A 19,230-nucleotide genomic window follows, 5' to 3' on the forward strand; every position below is an offset into this window, starting at 1 on the left:
TTTCAATTTGATTAGTTCTTATTTCACCAACAAGATGTTAGTCTAGTAGTATAACCCTATTGAATCTCAAGAATGATTATAAGGTCAAAAGTTTCATTCATAGGAACAACATTTGTTGAAAGAGACAAAAAAATATCATTAATCAGCCCTTATCAGATTAGTTGAACTCAACTAGAATTTTTCAGATTTCAATGAGTACAACCAGTCTTTAATTGATATCTAATTGTTAATGTTATTGAAAGGTTACCAGTGGCACAGCAATAACAAATAACTTAAAGCACATGACTTAGTGGATCAAAGAAAATGTTACAACTTACATAGACCTGGAAGGACAACAAATCAATGACCGACAGATCTATAACATGGAAAACAAAAACAACTTTCGTCGTATATAAAAGGCCCTCCAACATGTCTAGTAGCACAAAGCTCTACATTAAAATACATAGCAACAGCACATATTACCGTAGATAAATTCCTAATTATGCAGAAACATATCTAAGGCATGGACTTACTATATGCTATTGCCTATTGGCTACTGAAAACCAAAAGGAGGAACATACCATATATGTAAAATCAACCATTGAAAAATATGCAAAGCCCACAATGGGCAAAACACTAGGGAAGAATAACCTTCTTCTCCAAGGTACTACATCAACATGTAAAGATTAACTTGCAATGGGTTTAGCAATCACTTTCTTGATGGCTTCAGCATATGTCCTGTGCTGATAGGTGAGAGTAGATTCAAGCAGATCCCAAAGTGAGGTCTTAGGATTCCATCCTAACAGGTTACAACAACAACAAGAACAACCCATTAGTGTAAAGTAACTTATAATCATAAAACTTGAATACTATGTATGGATGGATGAATGAGAAAACCTACCTAGCTGCTTGTTTATTATGGTCATGTCAGGAATTCTCTTATCACTGTCATCATATCCCTCTCCATAGAATTCCTTGGAGCTCACATCAATTGTAGGTGTCTCAGGAGTTTGTTCTCCACTTACCTTTGAGTAAACCTGTAGGATCATATAAGTACAATTATTTGAGTCCAGAAACCAGACCCCTAAATTACAATATGAATATAATATCTATATATTGTCACTGTAAAGATTTATACACGGCCAGTATATTATCTATCATTCATTTGTATTACTTTTCTGAAGAATCAATGATGTGAATGATACAGTGACAATTTATAAGTTTTATACATTCAGGGTTACAATATTTATAATTTCTCTGATAATATTAGAGTCGATATATAAAGTTAATCATTTCACCTGAATCATCATTTCAGCTAGCTGCCTAACTGTAACCTCGTTGTTTGGGTTACCAACATTGAAGATATGGCCATTGGCCCTGCCAGGATTTTCCTGTTAACAAGTAACAGTGTTCAGTGAACCAGTCAAGAACAATAATAGTTTAAGATTAACTTCTACAATAAAATCACATGAACTCCATTTGAAAACAAATACTCTGCATGAAAGATTGAACATAAGAACCTACAATCATTAATAAGACAGCTTCAATAGCATCCTTAATGTAAACAAAGGTTCGTTGGGATTGGCCACCATCCACAAGCTTGAGGGGCTCCCCTCTGAGAAGATTCTGCAGAATAAAGAGAATTTAGAACATGCAACAAAAAAATTGAATAAAACATACAGAATTCAAGGGACGCTAAATCAAAAAGTAACTAACATTGCTAAAGCATGCTAGAACACGAGGAACACCTTCACTTGGACCATCAACACCAGGAATGAAATCCATTCGAGGTCCAATCCAGTTGAAAGGCCTCACAATTGTGAAGTCCATACCATTTTCAGCACCCTCAGCTGTTAATGATAGAATGTTAGTGAACAAAGTGAGTATTGGAAAACAGAAACAACTTATACAAAAAAAGGTAAATAAGAAATCAACTAACCATAAATCAGCCTCTCTATAAGCTGCTTTGCACATGCATAGGACCACCTTTGCTTTTCAATTGAACCAAAAATGCATGGAGACTCATCTTCTTTAAGAACATAGTAGGCAGGATCCTATTGTAACATTAGAAATAATGCAGCTGAACTCATTACAACAACAACAACAACAACAAAAAAACAATACAAAATGAGAAGAAACAGATTAAAATACTGATAGGGACAGCACAAAAGTTTGATTTAAAATGTCCACCATCATTACTAAGATACCTTAAAGGAAGGTAACAAACAATGTCTCAAATTACCAATTCTATTTTCATCTTACTAAACAAGCTAAAATGTTAGGACAATGCACAAAGTCAACATCTCCTTACAAGAAAATGTAATTTAAACCAAAAAGCAACACCAATTAAGATCTGAAAACCAAGTGAGCTTAACCAACGATAGATTCCACAGTAAAACATGCATGCAAACGCAAAACTAATATTCAACATGCACAGATCTGAAAACAAAATTGTTGATTGAAAAGGGTCAAAAGAAATAGCAAAGATTATGAAAAGGAAAGTTTACCTGACGAAGAGGACTATCTTTAGGGAGAAAGCTCCCAATCGTTTTCCCATACACTTCACAAGTAGAGAAATGAATGAGCCTCTTGTTATTCTCAGAACAGTACTTCACCTAAACAAGAAAAAAACACAATCAAACCAACATCTATTACCCTTTAACTTCAATCAATTCATCAACATGCACCCAACAAAAAAAGATTGAATCCTGATTCACAAGAACACGTACCACAGGAAGCGCATCAATGAAATTGCTATAAATTGTATCAAGAGGTCGTGTATTGTAATCCGCCGGAGTACAAATTGCAGCCAGATTTATAGTCTGCAACACAAATTTCAATTATTTTTATAATATTTAAAAAGATTCCTCGATAATCAATAACTAATCTCTTTCGGAATATCGTGCAAAATAATAACTAACCAGATCTGACATCTTGATGAGACCTTCGAGTCTAGAATCATTTTTGATATTGAGACGGTGGAAGTGGATGCGACCGTGCCAAGGAAGGTTATCGGGTTCCAAGAGGTGTTTGATCTTGTCATTGTAGACATCTAAGGCGAGAACCTTATGTGGGGTCTCATTCATTATCTTCTCGCAGAGGTGGGACCCAATGAAACCTCCGGCGCCGATCATGCAAATCGTTAACGGCTTTATTGGGTTGCCGTCAAGATCTACGCGCTCCGATGAAGAAGTCATTGTTGTTATGATTGTGTTGTGAGAGAGTGAGAGTTTCGGTGTGAAGAATTGAATTGAATGGAATGGAAAGTGGTGATGTGTATTTATATAAAGGGTGTGGGAAGAAGAAAATGAAAAGGAGAAATCAGAAGAAGATTATATGTTTTTAGATAGTGACACCGTTGCGGTAACGGATTTACTTCTTAGTTCTTACTCTCATTCAACGCGCGTGTACTCTCTCTGCCTGCGTCCAAACCACTTGCTTTATTGCTTTCCTTATTGTGAAAATTGGAGAAATCATAAAATATTTATTTTTGTTGTAAGGGTCATGAAAAAATGCGAAATTATTGTGTTTATAATTGTAAAATGGATAAGTATTATAAATAATTCAAGAATTAAATTAAAACTCACTAAATACAAACTAGAAGAATATTTTAGTCAACAGAAATAATATATTATTTTTTAGAAGTTTATGAAATAGATATTTGATGATAAGAATAATCCATTATAAAATTGGCAAGCTTATTATTTGGATTGAGGTGCATGGTAGACCTTTTCAGGAATTAAATATAAAACTTTTACCATTAAGAGATTCTCTTAAATAATAAAAATATTTGATAAATATTTGTTTGGTAATTTCTAATTTTATTTTATTTAAATATAATTTAATATAATATCTGAATTGTTAATAGTCTTTTTTTCTATCAACTACTGAATCCTACGGTATGAGTAAGAAACTGAATTTATACATGATCAGTCTAGTTTTGAGTTTTGACCAACCATTATAATAACTCATTATTTATAAATATGTGAAATTTTAGATAACACTTGATACAATAATGGCATCCTCATATATTTTTTTATTCCTATGTTTGGTTAACGTATTTGTTGATAAAAATATCCGTGGGTATCTGATTGTTTATCCCCTTAATTAAAAATTAGAAAAATTAGGCATGGGGATCATTTTGCACGAAAAAAAATGACATTCTAACAATCCAATATTAATGGCCCTTCATATCTTTAGATTATCTACCAAAGCACCACCTTAAAAATACTATGTTTTCATTAAGCCACGCGAGTTTACCTACATCACCAAATTATTTTATATTCTGTTATTTAAAATTCATTTTTATTTTAAGTGGTCAAATATTGATGATATGTTAATTTCTACAAATTGATATAAATTTAATGAATAAATTTAAAAGTTGATACATATGACTGACATAGAGTCTATATCTTAACCCATAAGTTATAGTCATTTTTACTCTTCATGAGAAAGAAAATGAAGATCTTTGAAAAATTCAAGGTATTATTAAAAATGATTATCATACCAAACTCTTAAAACATATTAAAAGTATAGATCTAAAAATATGAATTCATATAAATATTTATATTATTAATTTATTTTATTATGTATGATAATTATAAGATTCAAGATAATCATAGAATTTATATTTTGTAATAAACTATAGCTGAAAATTTTAGATATTTATTTAAAACATTGGGATAATATATAGACATGGTACATAACTAAAAATAAAAAGCGCGTCCAATTGAAACTTTGTCTTGCAAATAAAAGCGAAAAACAGACGTCAATCACCGTCACATTATCAATGTACAGCGGGACACGAAAGTTATGTAGCTGTACATGCTATCGCCCACGTGCCGCATCATTCACAAAAATTATAAAACAAAAAATATTCGTCGTCTTTGCCACGCGCTTTGACATTATATTTAATTAGGAAATGTTCATGGCTGAGTAATAAAAAAGTAAGTTTATATTCTTATAAATTATTATCATGCATATATATAATATATATCTATACTATTAATAATCCAAAATCACAATTCACGTCAAACATGGAATAAATAACAAAGTTAATCTGAATTATCTTTATTATACTATCAATTTTGGTCTCTCCAATATAAGTGTGATACTATTTATTTAGTATAGAGACGATTTTGTAGTTAGTGAAATATGATTTTGATAAGTAAAGAGATTATTATATTAGTAACTTTTGTACTTTAAAATGGAGTGTGACTCTTCTTAACTATTTAGAGGGTAACGCATACTTAAGATTATAACATTTGACAAAAATAATATTTTAATAATCCAAATTTTCAATTTTTTTTAAATTAAATATTTTGAAAAAATAACCCCTTACATTCCTTAAAATGGGATAGTTAGATTTGAGTAGGACGAAAGGCTAAAAAAATAGCTCAAGAGTTTCATTCCATTCCATTGCTTTGCACGCAACCTAACGCATCACCGACATCATGTGAATAGCAAACGGTGCAAGCGATTCTTGGCTGCTTGGACCATGCTTTCTATTTATATAGAATATAGAACTTGTATAATTTCTTAATCTAAAATAAGTATTTATTACTTTATTCTTATTTTTCTTTGAAAATTCATCTCTTAACTAAACATATATAACGATTATGTTAATTTATAACGGACTTAAGGAACTTTTTCTTATTATATCATTTCTCTATATGCTCATTAGTTTTTCTCATTATTTACGTAAATCAATAAAGTAATAAATAAATGAGAACATGAAAAGTAAAAACAAATGCACAATGAACTTATAAACTAGACAAATAAATAAAAATAAATTTTCTAAAATGAGAACAAGATTCATCAACCTCTGTAATTGATTGATTCATCACCAATTCTACTACAAGATTAGCATGTCTTCGTTTAAGACTCAAACTTTTAACATGTCAATTGAAACTCAAATTAAGATCTCTAAACGCATTAGTAAAACTCAATCCAAATCATCTAAATTACTTTAACAACTCACATTAATTTATTATAAAATTGATTTGGAATTTAATTTCTATATTTAAATAATATTTATTAATCGGTTTATTATTTCTAATTTTTTACATTTAATTAATTTTTTTACAATTTTATTTTACATTTAATTAATATATATATATATATACAAATTTGTTTCTAAGATTTTATATTTTTCATGACTTTTGACTGAGTAAGTAACATATTATTTTTTATACAATATAAGTAATTGGTCTATATGGTGCGTCAAGAGGTTTAAAATCTGTTTATTGTTGAAACCTTCAGGTTTAAGAGCCAAACATATCACCTTTTAATTTTTAAAAAGAAATCTTATCAACAATAATGGTGATAATATTGGAGCCCTTCCCATATACTCACTGGGCTAAATTGAAAAGGACTATGATCTTGAGTGGGCTCAACCCAATGCAGAAAATGCTGGAGCCACTCTTGTGTATCTAAGAATATAGCAACGCCACACCTTTTTAGGATAAACTTGGTTAAATAAAATTACAATTAATGGAGAACGTTGTTTTTTATGCATGGAGAATTATCGAACTTGTATTTATGATATTTGGAGAGAGATAGTCACACACCACATGACCCTGAAAAGAATTATTTTCTCTCACATAAGATGTTAAAATATCATCAGAAGTACCAAAAAATAATAAATTACTTTATTCATCCACATAAATCTTCCCATCTAAATATCATTGCAGGATCCTGTATCCAAGTATCCAATTCTATCAATGAAAACATTTTTCTTTTATATATTTCCCTTCTTCTCTCAAGTATAAAATTTCTCTCCTCCCACACCAAACTATTGTTTCTATATTCATAACCAACAAAGTTGCACTGCAGATGAAGGTAGTTGAGTAAAATTTTGTTGGTAATCCTCAATTGAATTTTCTTATGGTAGGTTACGTACTTACGTTGGTAACCAGCTAAAAATAATCCACTTTTATTTCATACAGTTCTTGGACGTTCCAATAAATCGATACTAAGATAAAACAATGTGGAATAATTAAACGCAAATATGATATAGAATATTAATGCTTATAATCTTCAGTGCAGCAATGATAATAATGATATTATTGTCCACGAAATCTTTGGTATCTGCCATTGCATTGAGATTAATCCCCTGTGTATATTGACGTTTCATGCTGTTATTAATTAGAATCAAAGTTTTATATTTTTCTTTTTCTAGCAGGTGGCACGGTATCAACCCCATACTTTAATTTTTTTTTTATACTGGTGACTAATAATGTATAAACATGTGATTAACCGGAAAGAAACATCCCAAAATAAAAAGAAAAATATACTAAGAAATGTAATTAATTTTATTAAAATTTAAAAAAGTAATATTTGATTCCATATTTTACTTTCAACCCTTATTCTTATACATTATTATGATAAGATTGATTTATAAGTAAAATATATTACTTTATAATAAATTAAGATCATTTTTATTAATTGAGAAATTGCTTCAAAAAATAAATGAAAAAACATGTATTTATCTCTTCAACATTGAAAAGAAATCCTTGTTTCATAATAATATAAGTGGATTTGTAGAGAGATTATGTATGAGAATATAGATATAGTAAAACATTAAAAAATCAGCAGCAATATATCATGGGGTTTAAAACTTTAAATGTTAATTTGACTTGTAACGTGAATGATTTTAAAAAGAAAACATTATAGTATGAACATAAGAAGAAGGAAAGAAACCCTTTTGTCAACTTGAGCCTTATGAAATTAAGAGTGAAGACAAACATGAATGATTTCCTATGATTATGGATGCACACTGCACATATTCTGTTTCTATTTCTATCATAGGAATCATTGTTTGTGACCATAGCGGTGGAAAGGTGCATCTGAATCCACGTCAAAGCATAGAATACAAACATGTGGAACTCTATGGTGATATTTGATACAGACATGCATGTAAATTTCAAGACAAGTGTGTCACTCATAAACCAAATCAGAACCCTTTAAACTTTGGTATTCGTGAAAGAATATACTTTTCTCCATTGGTACTTTGACCCTTCAGTGTGTGTTTAATTCAAGTGAGAATGGTTTCACTTATGAGGTTCAGGAAGATGCTTTATATGGAACCCATTAAGTGTTCCTCACTTGGTTTTCAATATTTTGAACCCAAAAATAGTGAAAAGAAGGAGAGCCAGAACATATTAAGTAGCAGAGTGAAGAATGAGAAGAGGAGTCAAGAGAAGCAATGGAGGTGCATTGATTACTGGTTTTGGATGATTGGGTATGTGTGCACCACTTGGTGGCTTTTCTGCTTCTTGTGCCGATTCTTGCCTGGGTTTCAACATGTACCTGATTCACCTGGGGTGAGGTTAAGCAGTGAAGGGGTCACTGCACTTCACCCTGTTGTTTTGGTACCTGGCATTGTGACTGGGGGTTTGGAACTCTGGGAAGGGAGGCCTTGTGCTGAAGCCCTTTTCAGAGAGTCATTGTGGCGTGGTAGTTTTGCTGAAATCCTCAAAAGGTGTGTTTCTCATGTTCACACTCATAAGTGTAAGGTCTTGCTAGATCTCCACAAAGACTTAAAAGATCAAGTGTTTGATTCCTATGACCTACACTTGTTGAGAGGGCAGTCACGAGATACTCTTGGTAGTATGAAAAAAACTACTATACAATACAAGTACCAACCTTGTATGATAAATTGAAGTGGTCATTTGATTTAAATGATAAGATATCATGTTTATTTAACAATTAGAATGCACATTGTGGAACACTAAATGTTATCACATTTGCACTTGTTAATGATGCTTACTTTTTTATCATATACTTGTATTTTTGTTGTTTGGTTAATAGACTAATGACCGGTTAGTTAGTATATTATGCAAATTGAATATAGTGTTCTTCAAACTTGACATAGTGAAGCTTGAATTTTAGGTGAAGTTGTGTGTGTGAAATATGAATCCTATCAACATGTATATAAGCATTGTTTGTTTGTTTGTGCTAACATTCAGACCTTTATGCTGGTTAGAGCATCTATCTCTGCATAATGAGACCGGGCTGGACCCACCCGGCATTCGAGTCAGGGCAGTACCTGGGCTTGTTGCTGCTGACAATATTGCTTCTGGTTATCTTTGTTGGGCAGTTTTAATAGAAAATTTGGCAAAAATTGGTTATGAAGGTAAGAACTTGTACATGGTTGCCTATGATTGGAGACTGTCTTTCCAGAATACAGAGGTATAGTGGTTATTTTTCAAGAAAGTTCACTATCTTAGTGTTTATACAATTCCTATAAGATTACTCATAAGAATCGAAAGTTTTGTTCATTTACGATTAACTAAATTACAGATAAATCAATAGTGGGATTGTTTTTCCTATGCATATCCTGCATGTTCTACCACACAGCTAAAATTTGTTTAGAAAAGCATGGCTGGTATTTTATGCAGAAATTAGTTTCAACTAATTTAGTTTTAATTGGAAAAAAACAGATTCGAGACCAAGCTCTTAGTAGACTGAAGAGTACAATTGAGCTAATGTTTGTAACAAATGGCTATAAGAAAGTGGTAGTTGTTCCTCAAGCTATGGGGGCTACTTATTTCCTCCATTTCCTAAAATGGGTTGAGACACCTCTTCCCATGGGAGGTGGCGGCGGTATTGGTTGGTGTGACAAGCATATCAAAGCAATCATGAATATTAACCCAGCTTTTCTTGGTGTTCCAAAGGCAGTTAGCAATATATTTTCGGCTGAAGACAATGATGTTGCGTTTGTCAGGTTAGTCCTTGCAACAAAATCATATATCAATTTCTCTTCATTGTGTGAAATTTGAAGGCTGATTTGAAATTGTAGAGATGGTATATCATTAGGAAATGGAATACTATTACAATAATCAATGCGGTAATTTAATATGAATTTCAGCAAAATGTCAAAGGTTCCATGAATGTTAAGTAAACCACTTTTTTCTTTAATTGTAAATCAAATTGAAAGCAATTACACTTTAATGAATATGGAGCAACTGATCAGCACACTCTAATGAGAAGCAATGGTTGGAATGAACAGGATGTTCACAAGTAATGTGGGGGAAAATGGAATAGTGCTGATTTTTATGCAAGCCTTTTAACTTTTGTAGGTGATTTTGTTTTCTAATCTGCTTGTGAATTGACATTATCTAATTCAGTAGCAATTCCATCTATTTGTATATTTATCTAAATCAAAAGTAAAAAAAAAAAAAAGAACCTGTCTAGACCACCTTTTCTTATCGGAATTGTTTCTCCGTGGTTTCATTTAAACAACTGAAAACTGGAGCTGTTATCAGTGCTATGTGTCAAAATATGCATACACCAATAGAATGATGTTACATTATTTTTTTATCATCTCTACCAATTATAATATGATTCACAGATGATGAAGTGATCATAACTTTGCAGATCCATGGCTTCTGGCATTTTAAATTTGGGTTATCTTAGTCTGCAAACTCTAGAGCATGTCATGCGAGTATGTAGAACTTGGGATTCGATCATATCATTGATGCCAAAAGGTGGTGAAACCATCTGGGGTAACTTGGATTGGTCTCCTAAAGATCGGAACAACTGTGATCACGAAAAGAAGGGACCTGCGAAGCACTTTGCAAGTGACGGTAGTCAATACAGCAGCTATATGCAGAAAGGCCTTCAACTAAAAGAGTCTATCGATCATGGAAGAATATTCTCTTTGGGCAATGCAGTCTCAGAGTTAACTGATTCGCATGTCACACCACTTGATTCGGAGGTACCATACTTACATGTCTTTCTTTGTTCTAAATATGATTTCATTCCGTTAACTATAGGAAGAAAAAAGAACTTGCTCTATTTTCAACTGTTTAGCGATGCTGATATAGAAGAACTGAAGTAAAATGTCTCAAATTTCATGATGAAGTATAGTCTACTATCAAGAAATGCTGGCTTTTAATTTTCCTAGTGCAATGCCCTTTTATCCTTTGAGCATCCAAGACATAATTGTATGTTATAGGTTTTGTAAATTTACATTACATCATTGATTGAATCATAATTTATACCTGTATAATCATGTCAATTTTTACATGGATGTGTCGCTTCCTCTTTTGGTAATTGTAATTACATATTGGAGAACAATAATAATGTATGTGTTTCACTATCAGCAGGGAATTTTGTGGAAAAGTAATTCTGATACTTTCAACTTATCAGAATTACTTTTGTGGACTGAATATGATGAGATGATCAGAGAAAGCATCAGAAAAGTTGGTAAAAAGAAGGTTTATACAGAAAGAACTCCATTCGATCTACTTAATTTTGTCGCTCCAAAAATGATGAAGCGTGCCGAGGCACACTTCTCTCACGGGATAGCAGAGAACTTAGATGATCCTAAATATGCTCATTACAAATACTGGTCTAATCCACTTGAGACCAGGTATGTATGTAGATCCATAAATTCATTTTGACCGGTTTTTCCTTGGAAGAATCTCTTTGGCATATTTTGTTCATTTTGACACAAGTTTTCAGTTATTCATAATCATAAGTGCCTTATGCAAGATATCTTAGTTTAGAACTACTATTGACGCTTTCGATTTGAATTTCTTATTCAGACTACCTAATGCTCCGGATATGGAAATATACTGTCTATATGGTGTAGGAACTCCTACTGAAAGATCACATGCTTACAAGTTGTCCCATTCCGACAAGTGTAATAGCATTCCTTTCCAAATTGATAACTCAGCAGATGGAGAAAGGGATCATTGCTTACAAAATGGTGTTTATTTTGTGGATGGTGATGAGAGGGTGCATGTTATAAGTGCCGGATTCATGTGTGCGAAAGGGTGGCGAGGAAGAACACGGTTCAATCCATCCGGCATTGCTACATATTTAAGAGAGTACAAGCACAAGCAGCAAGGTATACAGAGTGGAGAAAGTGACAACGTTATGGGAAATGTTGCTTTGGTTGAAGATGTTTTAAGAGTTGCTGCTGGAGCCAAAGGTGAGGATATTGGTGGTGATAGGATATTTTCAGATATAATGAGGATTTCTGAGAGGATAAATCTCACATTGTGATTATGTTTAGGGGAAATTATATTGATCAGGGTTTGATTGAATTGCACTTGGTAGTCCAATTTCTTCAAAAGTTATGTTATGTAAGAATTGTAGGAGTCAACAAGGTTAATGCATCAACTCTACATGTGGTTATGACTAAATTAGGGTGCCATCAAATTATAGTTTCAGTTATCTAGAATTAACCATGGTAGCAAATATGGCATGGATTTAAATTAGAATGCTAATAGGAAAATAGTTTATCCAACCCATCTATATAAATATATATAGCCAAAAACTGGGTACTCAATATTTTATACAACAAATTAGTTCTATTTATTTTATCATTGACTTATAAGAAAGATTAGGAGGATGATGGGTGGATATAGAAAAATTGAGTAAGGATGTTCCCATTAATGATGAGGTAAATACCACAAAAAATAAAGAAAATAATAATATGATAAGATTTTATCCTTTATTTACGATATAATAACTCTTTTATTATTGGAAACACAAAATCATGTACATACCTCTCCATTAATGGAGATTATACATGTTCTGAAAAATTCTACCATAAAGTCCCATAAGTGTAATTGAAGGAGTAATTAAAAATGTATAGTAATTAAATTCGTATCAACAGAATTTTTTTATTTTCTTGAGATGACTAGTAAAAAAGAGAGAGAAAAAACGTCATGTTAACGAGTATCTTGATTAATGAAGCAATAAAAAGTATTTTTATTTATAACATGTACACCCCACTTTTTAATGTATTTAACAATGTACATCAAAAAGCAAGGATACTAAATGATTAAATTATTTGATCGTAGGAGTTAAATTTATATATAATCAATAATTTCTAATATAAAATTTTATATAATTAACAATTATGTATAATTAAATGAAGTAATATTTCTTCTTCTTTCTTTGGATCGAAGTAAAACAAAATATTAGAGTAGTGTTTCATTATTTAAAATTTTAAGTTAATCGTCTAGTTCACTTTCCATATTATTCTGGTTTAACCGTGTTTAATACAGTAAGACCTGAATTTCTTCCGTTCAAAGCAAACTAACTTTTCATTCAGTTAAGATTATAAACCAAAACTGTTTTCAAATCCGATTAGCGACTAGGCGAACTGCCCAGTTCGATTCTCACTCTTATTTAATATAATGTTTTTCCAATAAATGCATTCCTTTCTGCTTCCCTAATCAGCTTTCCTGAGATGATTCATTAATATTTCCCAATGGTAATATTAAATGAAAATGTCAATAAATATTTTTGAAAACAAAAGCTAAAGGCAAATACAATATTTTCAAAAGAAAAAGGCAATACATATTTGAAACAGAATGGCTGCCTCTCCACCGTAAGAAAAGCAAAATGGAGAAATGTTTATGTGCAGTGAGTTCATAAATGGTTATATTCTCGAACAAATCTGCAGTAAAATACCAAATTTAAAAAAAGTGACATCACATCAAACATCATATTTTTCTATGAGCTTGGAATTATATTAGAACTGAAAGATATTACATATGATTTAGTTGGAGTCAGCTATATTATGAATAAAACCAATGACTACATTATGGTCAAATCATTCAATTTATTTTATAAAATGTCAAACGATATCGTCTGGAAAAGAATATTTTACCCTCAAATTATCTCCATTTATGTTTGTAGTTATAATTGTTTTGTTCCTAATTTGTTAGTTATGTTGTAACAAAACTTTAATTATTTCATTAAGTTTTAATTTTTTTTGTCTGGTTTTTGTTGGGTTAAAATGTAAAACTTATCTTATTTAATAATGTTTACTTATTTGTAATATTTGTTATATCAAAATCTTCCTTATTAAGTATACGATTATTAATTAATATTAGTTAGTATTCACATATTTTAGAACTTTTGAATGTAAACCAACTAAACTTACCCCATTAATGACTTAATAACTTCATTGAATCCATGGTCAAAAGTTAATAATTACGATCAAGTTTTAATAATCTTAGAATGATGTTCACTATTTATTTAAATTATTTTTATTTAAAAATTAATTATTAATAAATAATGAATGATACAATAACATCATAAAAATTTCTTATAATATCAATACATATATCATTTCCTCTTTAAATCAATAATACATAAATATTAACAACAATTCATCTTTTGTTTATATCGTGTTTCATAATCATCGATTATTTTTTGGTTTATTGATAACAATTTTGAGAAAACAATGTAGGTAATGAAATTGTAAAAAATTTGATGTTATTGTATCATTTATCATTCATATATAATTAATATTGACATTTCAAAAAATAATATAAATCAATTATGAATAATATCCTAATTGTGTATAAATTATATACGAAGAACACATTCATCACCACCACGCCATCCAACACATCCACCACGTCATCCAACCCATCGAACTCCACCACCACCACACCATCCAACACATCGAACTCCACCACCACCATGCCATCCAGCACATCACCACCACCAAGCCCGTTAGACAAAATCCATAACTAAGCCTCCCAAGAATGAGGAAGGACTACTACATGTAACATCCAACTATGCAACGAGCAGTTCAATTTTCATTTTCTCATATGTTTTGTAATTTTGCTACTTTTTTATTAATAAAAGTTGATGTTTTTTTGCACCTACGTCCACTACAAAAAAATGTGAAATGTTAAATAAAACTTAACCTTTAAACATTTCCATAATTTTTCTTGATGAATTTTCACATTTGTTTTTTCTTCTCTTTAATATTTAGAATTATGGCCCTAGGCATACTTATTATATTCCATCTTTCATGAAAAAATGTTAATTCCAAAAGTGAAGATAAATCTGTTTTTTTATTACTACCAGGGTATCCCCTTACCTAATTCTCTTTGTGATTTGTGTTGTCCTTCCCATCAATAAGTATCACTCAGAAGAATCAAACTATTGATCTTTTGACCATCCTAATATCTAGCAAATATTAATGACTTGTTGGTTGAGAAACCTATTTTTGATTTAACTAATAATAATTCTCATTAACCATGTCAAACATGGATGCACATATAAGGAGGTTAACTTCATGTCTTGGATGTAAAATCAATTGTAAACAAAGATCAAGAAGAGCATGGCAATATATTTGGATGAAAAACAAAGAAATTAGGAATAAATAAAATGAAGGACCATTATAATGTAAATGTATCAAAATTATTACTCTTTTTCAAAAATACTATAATTTTAAATTTTTTAATATACTCATCGTTTATATATTATTTATATAGATCAACCACCCCAGTTTATTATATGAAACTTACATAATAGGTTTTCAAATATAAAAATAGTGTAATATCTATGTATTATTAGTGTAAAGATTTATACACACTCAATGCATCAACCACCATTCATTTGTATCATTTTTAAAGAGTTAATGATAATTAAACATAAATAATAGATGATACAGTAATATTAGATAAATATCATACAAATGTGCACACCTTCGCTCATGTATACTACCTATATATGTATTCACACATGTACTATCTCTTAAAATTGTATGTAATACTCTTATATTTAACATTTTCACCTCAGCTTATATAAAATTGCGTGAGTGCCACTTATATATCATATTCTGACATATTATGATTCTGATACTCAATAATTTAGTATGATCAGATTAGTGTGTTCCTGGTTGGATGAGTTAAATTGATAATTACACATGTACATTCTAGATTAGATCGATAAGTCCAAACTGAGTGTAATAATATTGTTCAATACAACTTACACCCTTAATCTCGGTGCAGAGTTGACCGACAGTTAACTTAAAATTCTGTTGAATCTTAAGATATTACATTACTCGAATTGAATATAAATTTAGTGATCAAAGTTGACTCTGCACAAGTTGAGTAAATAAGGCACGCAACACAACTATGAGTAGTCTCCAACAGCATTAGTATTCCCAATTTCCAAGTCCAAATGCTAGCATGGTATAATAATTTTATAATCTTCCTCATGTATGTATCAAGCAACCTCCTTATTTTATAAATGAACCATTATCTAGTATTTGTAGTGCAACTTGCTTTAAGGTTTAGAAACCCACAACATAACACCGTTTCTGGGTGGTCTAGATTCTTCATTGTTTACCATATATTCTTTGTTCCCATAGTTTTAGCATATGGTTTTAGTTGAGTTCATTGTGGTGTGGAACTCGGTGGCACTGGCAAGTTATCACAGTCCTTTATTAAACATGATCAGTGAGAACGATGATAATAATGTATCAATTGACATCACAATAATTGATTGTCAGGTTTTTGGTTTTAGGAATGTTGTGAACCGACCCGAGGGAGAGAAACTTTATCAGTGAGAACGAGGCGAGAGAACTCAAGCAAAAACTGCTTTGAGGGTAGGTGGCAAAATATAAATGTGTAGAGATACTAACTCCCGATAAAGTCAACTTAGTAGAGAGTTATGAACATGAATCGTGAGTGTCTCCATTGTCCCCGAAAAAGGAAAATAGGAAAATTATTTGTCTATATTTGAAGAAATTATTACATTGTTTTGAACCAGTGGTGCAAACCATTAATTTTCATATTATGGTAGTTATTACTTATTAGAGTAGCTTTGCCCTTGCATTTATATACTCACTAAGGTGCCAAGTTGCCCTTACATTTTGCCTTTCCTGATAAACTTATGCCTTCTTTAATAAAGCTAAATAATGAGAAATCTATGAGCTACAATCTAGCTAAAGCAGCTCCATTTTAGGGTTAAGTTTCAAAGACAAATACTGCAACATAATCATTTCTAATACAGTAGACCATATTCAGAGTTTATTTTCTGTGTGTTTTCATTTGAAGAGTATGGGGTATTCAAGTTCTTTCTTCACTTGCTTTCTTCTTCTAGCTGTGGTCAATGGAAAGCCTGTGGTCCCTGCATTGTTCATATTTGGTGATTCTATTGGTGACAACGGCAATAATAACCAACTACTTACTTTTGTTAAAGCAAACTTCCCTCCTTATGGAAGAGACTTCAAGAATCACACCCCTACAGGAAGGTTCTGCAATGGAAAGCTTGCCACAGACTTCATTGGTAATTTGTTATGTTGATTTTTCTCTCCATCATTCCATTTAACTTTGTTTCTTTCATTAACTCATTCATTTGTTGCAGCTGAAATCCTTGGATTTACTTCTTACCAACCAGCTTACATCAACTTAGAGGACAAAGGAAATAACCTCTTGAATGGTGCCAACTTTGCTTCAGCTGCTTCCGCTTTTTATGATGTTATACCCATGCTATATGTAAATACAATTTAAAAACCTAAAACTCAAGCTCCATTTTTTTTTACTTCTTTCCTCATCATATACCAATATTAGTAAGTGATGAACTGAGTTTCTTTGTGGGTGTAGAATACAATTCCATTACACAGGCAGCTCGAGTACTATAAAGAGTGCCAGAGTAAATTGGTGGAAATAGCAGGGCAATCAAAAGCTTCATCAATTATATCAAGTGCAATATATATGGTTATTATTGGCTGCAGTGACTTTCTTAACTATTACACAAACGTTCTGGTTCACAATGGTCATACGGTTGATCAATTTTCAGACATTCTATTGCAAAGCTATTCAAAATACATTCAGGCATGCGATAGAAGTGAATTCCTTTGATTAAAAATTACCAAAGAAAAAAAAGATTTAACTTTGTTGTAGAATTTTATTAATATTGAGTTGTGTTTCCAAACTTCCCCATGACAGCATCTATATGCATTGGGAGCAAGGAGGATAGGTGTGACAAACTTAGCTCCAACGGGTTGCTTGCCAATACTCATTACTCTCTTCGGCTCTCATAGCAATGGATGTGTAGGCCGGCTAAACAAAGATGCTATTTATTACAATAAAAAGCTGAATTACACATCTGAGAAGTTGCAAAAATTGCTTCCTGACTTGAATTTGGTTGTCTTTGACATCTACCAACCTTTATATAATCTTGTAACTAAGCCTTCTGAAAATGGTACAAAATCTAATTATCCTAGTTTGCCAATCTTATTATTCCATATGAACCTCAGATTCATCACTATTTATTTGTTTCTTATATGTGACATGCATCCCACTACCATCACAGGATTTCTTGAAGCAAGGAGGGGTTGTTGCGGAACGGGTTTTATAGAGTTGTCTATTTTGTGCAATGAGAAGTCAATCGGAACATGTGCTAATGCATCTGAATATGTATTTTGGGATAGTGTTCATCTTACCGAGGCTGCAAACAAGCTTTTGGCGGATCAAATGGTAGCTGCTGGCATCTTTCAGCTTATATCTTAATCAACAATTTTCAAGTCAAACACTGATTTGGATTAAATAGAGTTGTGGTTGATCTTTTTGTTTTGAAAACATAGAAACGACATGCAATATGAAATGAATAAAGATTTTATATGTCTTAATTGGTAAATCATTAGTGAAATAACACAATAGATCTTTTAAGATGTCGTAAAATATTATAATACACAAGAGCAAGGCAGGGCCATTTGTTCGCACCATCTTTTGTGAGGCAGAATTGAAGCTTGGTGGTGGTGGATCAGAAACAGCTTCCAACGGTGGCTGACATGAAGATAAAGGCCAGTTTTGTGTCCATCCAACGAGTTAAAAAGCGACAGGGGACGAGGACACAGGCAATAATAAGGCGAATGCAGCTGCAGCAGCGGTAGTTGTGGCCACCGCCAAAGGCTCATTTTATTGTTGATCTTCTTGTGGTGGTAATTCAGGTGGCAGCTCGTGGATGAAGAAACACAGTTAGTGGTGAAAGAATGGAACAAGAGTAAAGGGGTAAATGGGATAAGATTACAAGGGTAAAGGGGTAAATGGGATAAGATTACAAGGGTAAAAAAAACTCTTCAAAAAAAAAAACGAAATAGAGTGCAGGTATGGGTGCAGCACTTAGAGAGTACTATCCCAAAATTGTTGCAAATTGTCGAAGGTAACGAGAGAAGATATAAGCATTACTTGATCATATTTACCACAAGAAAATATAGAAATGCTTCAAATAAAACCTTTGAGAGGGTTTGGCGAAGAGAAGGAAGAGAGTGATGGATCACAGTTTAGCAACGTTGAAACTACACTCTCAGCGGCATTCTCTTCCAACGCCACCATTTTCACCTCTTTATTATGCCTCGGGGCGTTCTGATCTTCTCCTCCGCCTTCAATGGTGGAAAGTTGGTAAAATTTCTTCCTAATCCTCTTCCCACTATCCAAAATTAAAGTCCTCATACATATCTCCAAATTCTAAATCTTC

The 19,230-nt window shown here is 31.9% G+C and overlaps 3 protein-coding genes across 3 annotated transcripts; 2 read left to right on the top strand and 1 right to left on the bottom strand.

Moving 5' to 3' along the window:
• Positions 260–3,213, bottom strand: LOC109355288 (UDP-D-apiose/UDP-D-xylose synthase 2). Its single transcript, XM_019598361.1, has 9 exons — positions 2,901–3,213; positions 2,709–2,801; positions 2,487–2,594; positions 1,919–2,033; positions 1,696–1,829; positions 1,504–1,605; positions 1,278–1,370; positions 881–1,016; positions 260–778 (listed from the first exon to the last, which is right to left on the bottom strand). Exons 1-9 carry the CDS (start codon positions 3,174–3,176, stop codon positions 666–668), a joined length of 1,170 nt encoding a protein of 389 aa, XP_019453906.1. The 5' UTR covers positions 3,177–3,213; the 3' UTR covers positions 260–665.
• LOC109355287 (putative phospholipid:diacylglycerol acyltransferase 2) lies at positions 7,737–12,116 on the top strand. Its single transcript, XM_019598360.1, has 6 exons — positions 7,737–8,461; positions 8,949–9,171; positions 9,423–9,706; positions 10,360–10,699; positions 11,091–11,356; positions 11,532–12,116. The coding sequence occupies exons 1-6, from the start codon at positions 8,025–8,027 to the stop codon at positions 11,992–11,994; spliced, it is 2,013 nt and encodes a 670-aa protein (XP_019453905.1). The 5' UTR covers positions 7,737–8,024; the 3' UTR covers positions 11,995–12,116.
• On the top strand, positions 16,711–18,339 carry LOC109355290 (GDSL esterase/lipase At5g22810-like). The gene is made up of 5 exons (XM_019598362.1): positions 16,711–17,037; positions 17,116–17,246; positions 17,355–17,585; positions 17,700–17,955; positions 18,067–18,339. The coding sequence occupies exons 1-5, from the start codon at positions 16,809–16,811 to the stop codon at positions 18,261–18,263; spliced, it is 1,044 nt and encodes a 347-aa protein (XP_019453907.1). The 5' UTR covers positions 16,711–16,808; the 3' UTR covers positions 18,264–18,339.

This window comes from Lupinus angustifolius, chromosome LG08, assembly GCF_001865875.1.
Source record: "Lupinus angustifolius cultivar Tanjil chromosome LG08, LupAngTanjil_v1.0, whole genome shotgun sequence".
NCBI lineage: Eukaryota > Viridiplantae > Streptophyta > Magnoliopsida > Fabales > Fabaceae > Lupinus > Lupinus angustifolius.

Coding starts and splice junctions, on each gene's coding strand:
- LOC109355288 (XM_019598361.1), bottom strand. CDS start 3,176: ATGACTTCTTCATCGGAGCGCGTAGATCTTGACGGCAACCCAATAAAG. Junction 1,017..1,277: donor TAGCTGAAATGATGATTCAG/GTGAAATGATTA, acceptor ATGATCCTACAG/GTTTACTCAAAGGTAAGTGG. Junction 779..880: donor CATAATAAACAAGCAGCTAG/GTAGGTTTTCTC, acceptor GTAACCTGTTAG/GATGGAATCCTAAGACCTCA.
- LOC109355287 (XM_019598360.1), top strand. CDS start 8,025: ATGGTTTCACTTATGAGGTTCAGGAAGATGCTTTATATGGAACCCATT. Junction 9,172..9,422: donor TGTCTTTCCAGAATACAGAG/GTATAGTGGTTA, acceptor GGAAAAAAACAG/ATTCGAGACCAAGCTCTTAG. Junction 11,357..11,531: donor TCTAATCCACTTGAGACCAG/GTATGTATGTAG, acceptor TTTCTTATTCAG/ACTACCTAATGCTCCGGATA.
- LOC109355290 (XM_019598362.1), top strand. CDS start 16,809: ATGGGGTATTCAAGTTCTTTCTTCACTTGCTTTCTTCTTCTAGCTGTG. Junction 17,247..17,354: donor ATGTTATACCCATGCTATAT/GTAAATACAATT, acceptor TTGTGGGTGTAG/AATACAATTCCATTACACAG. Junction 17,956..18,066: donor AACTAAGCCTTCTGAAAATG/GTACAAAATCTA, acceptor CTACCATCACAG/GATTTCTTGAAGCAAGGAGG.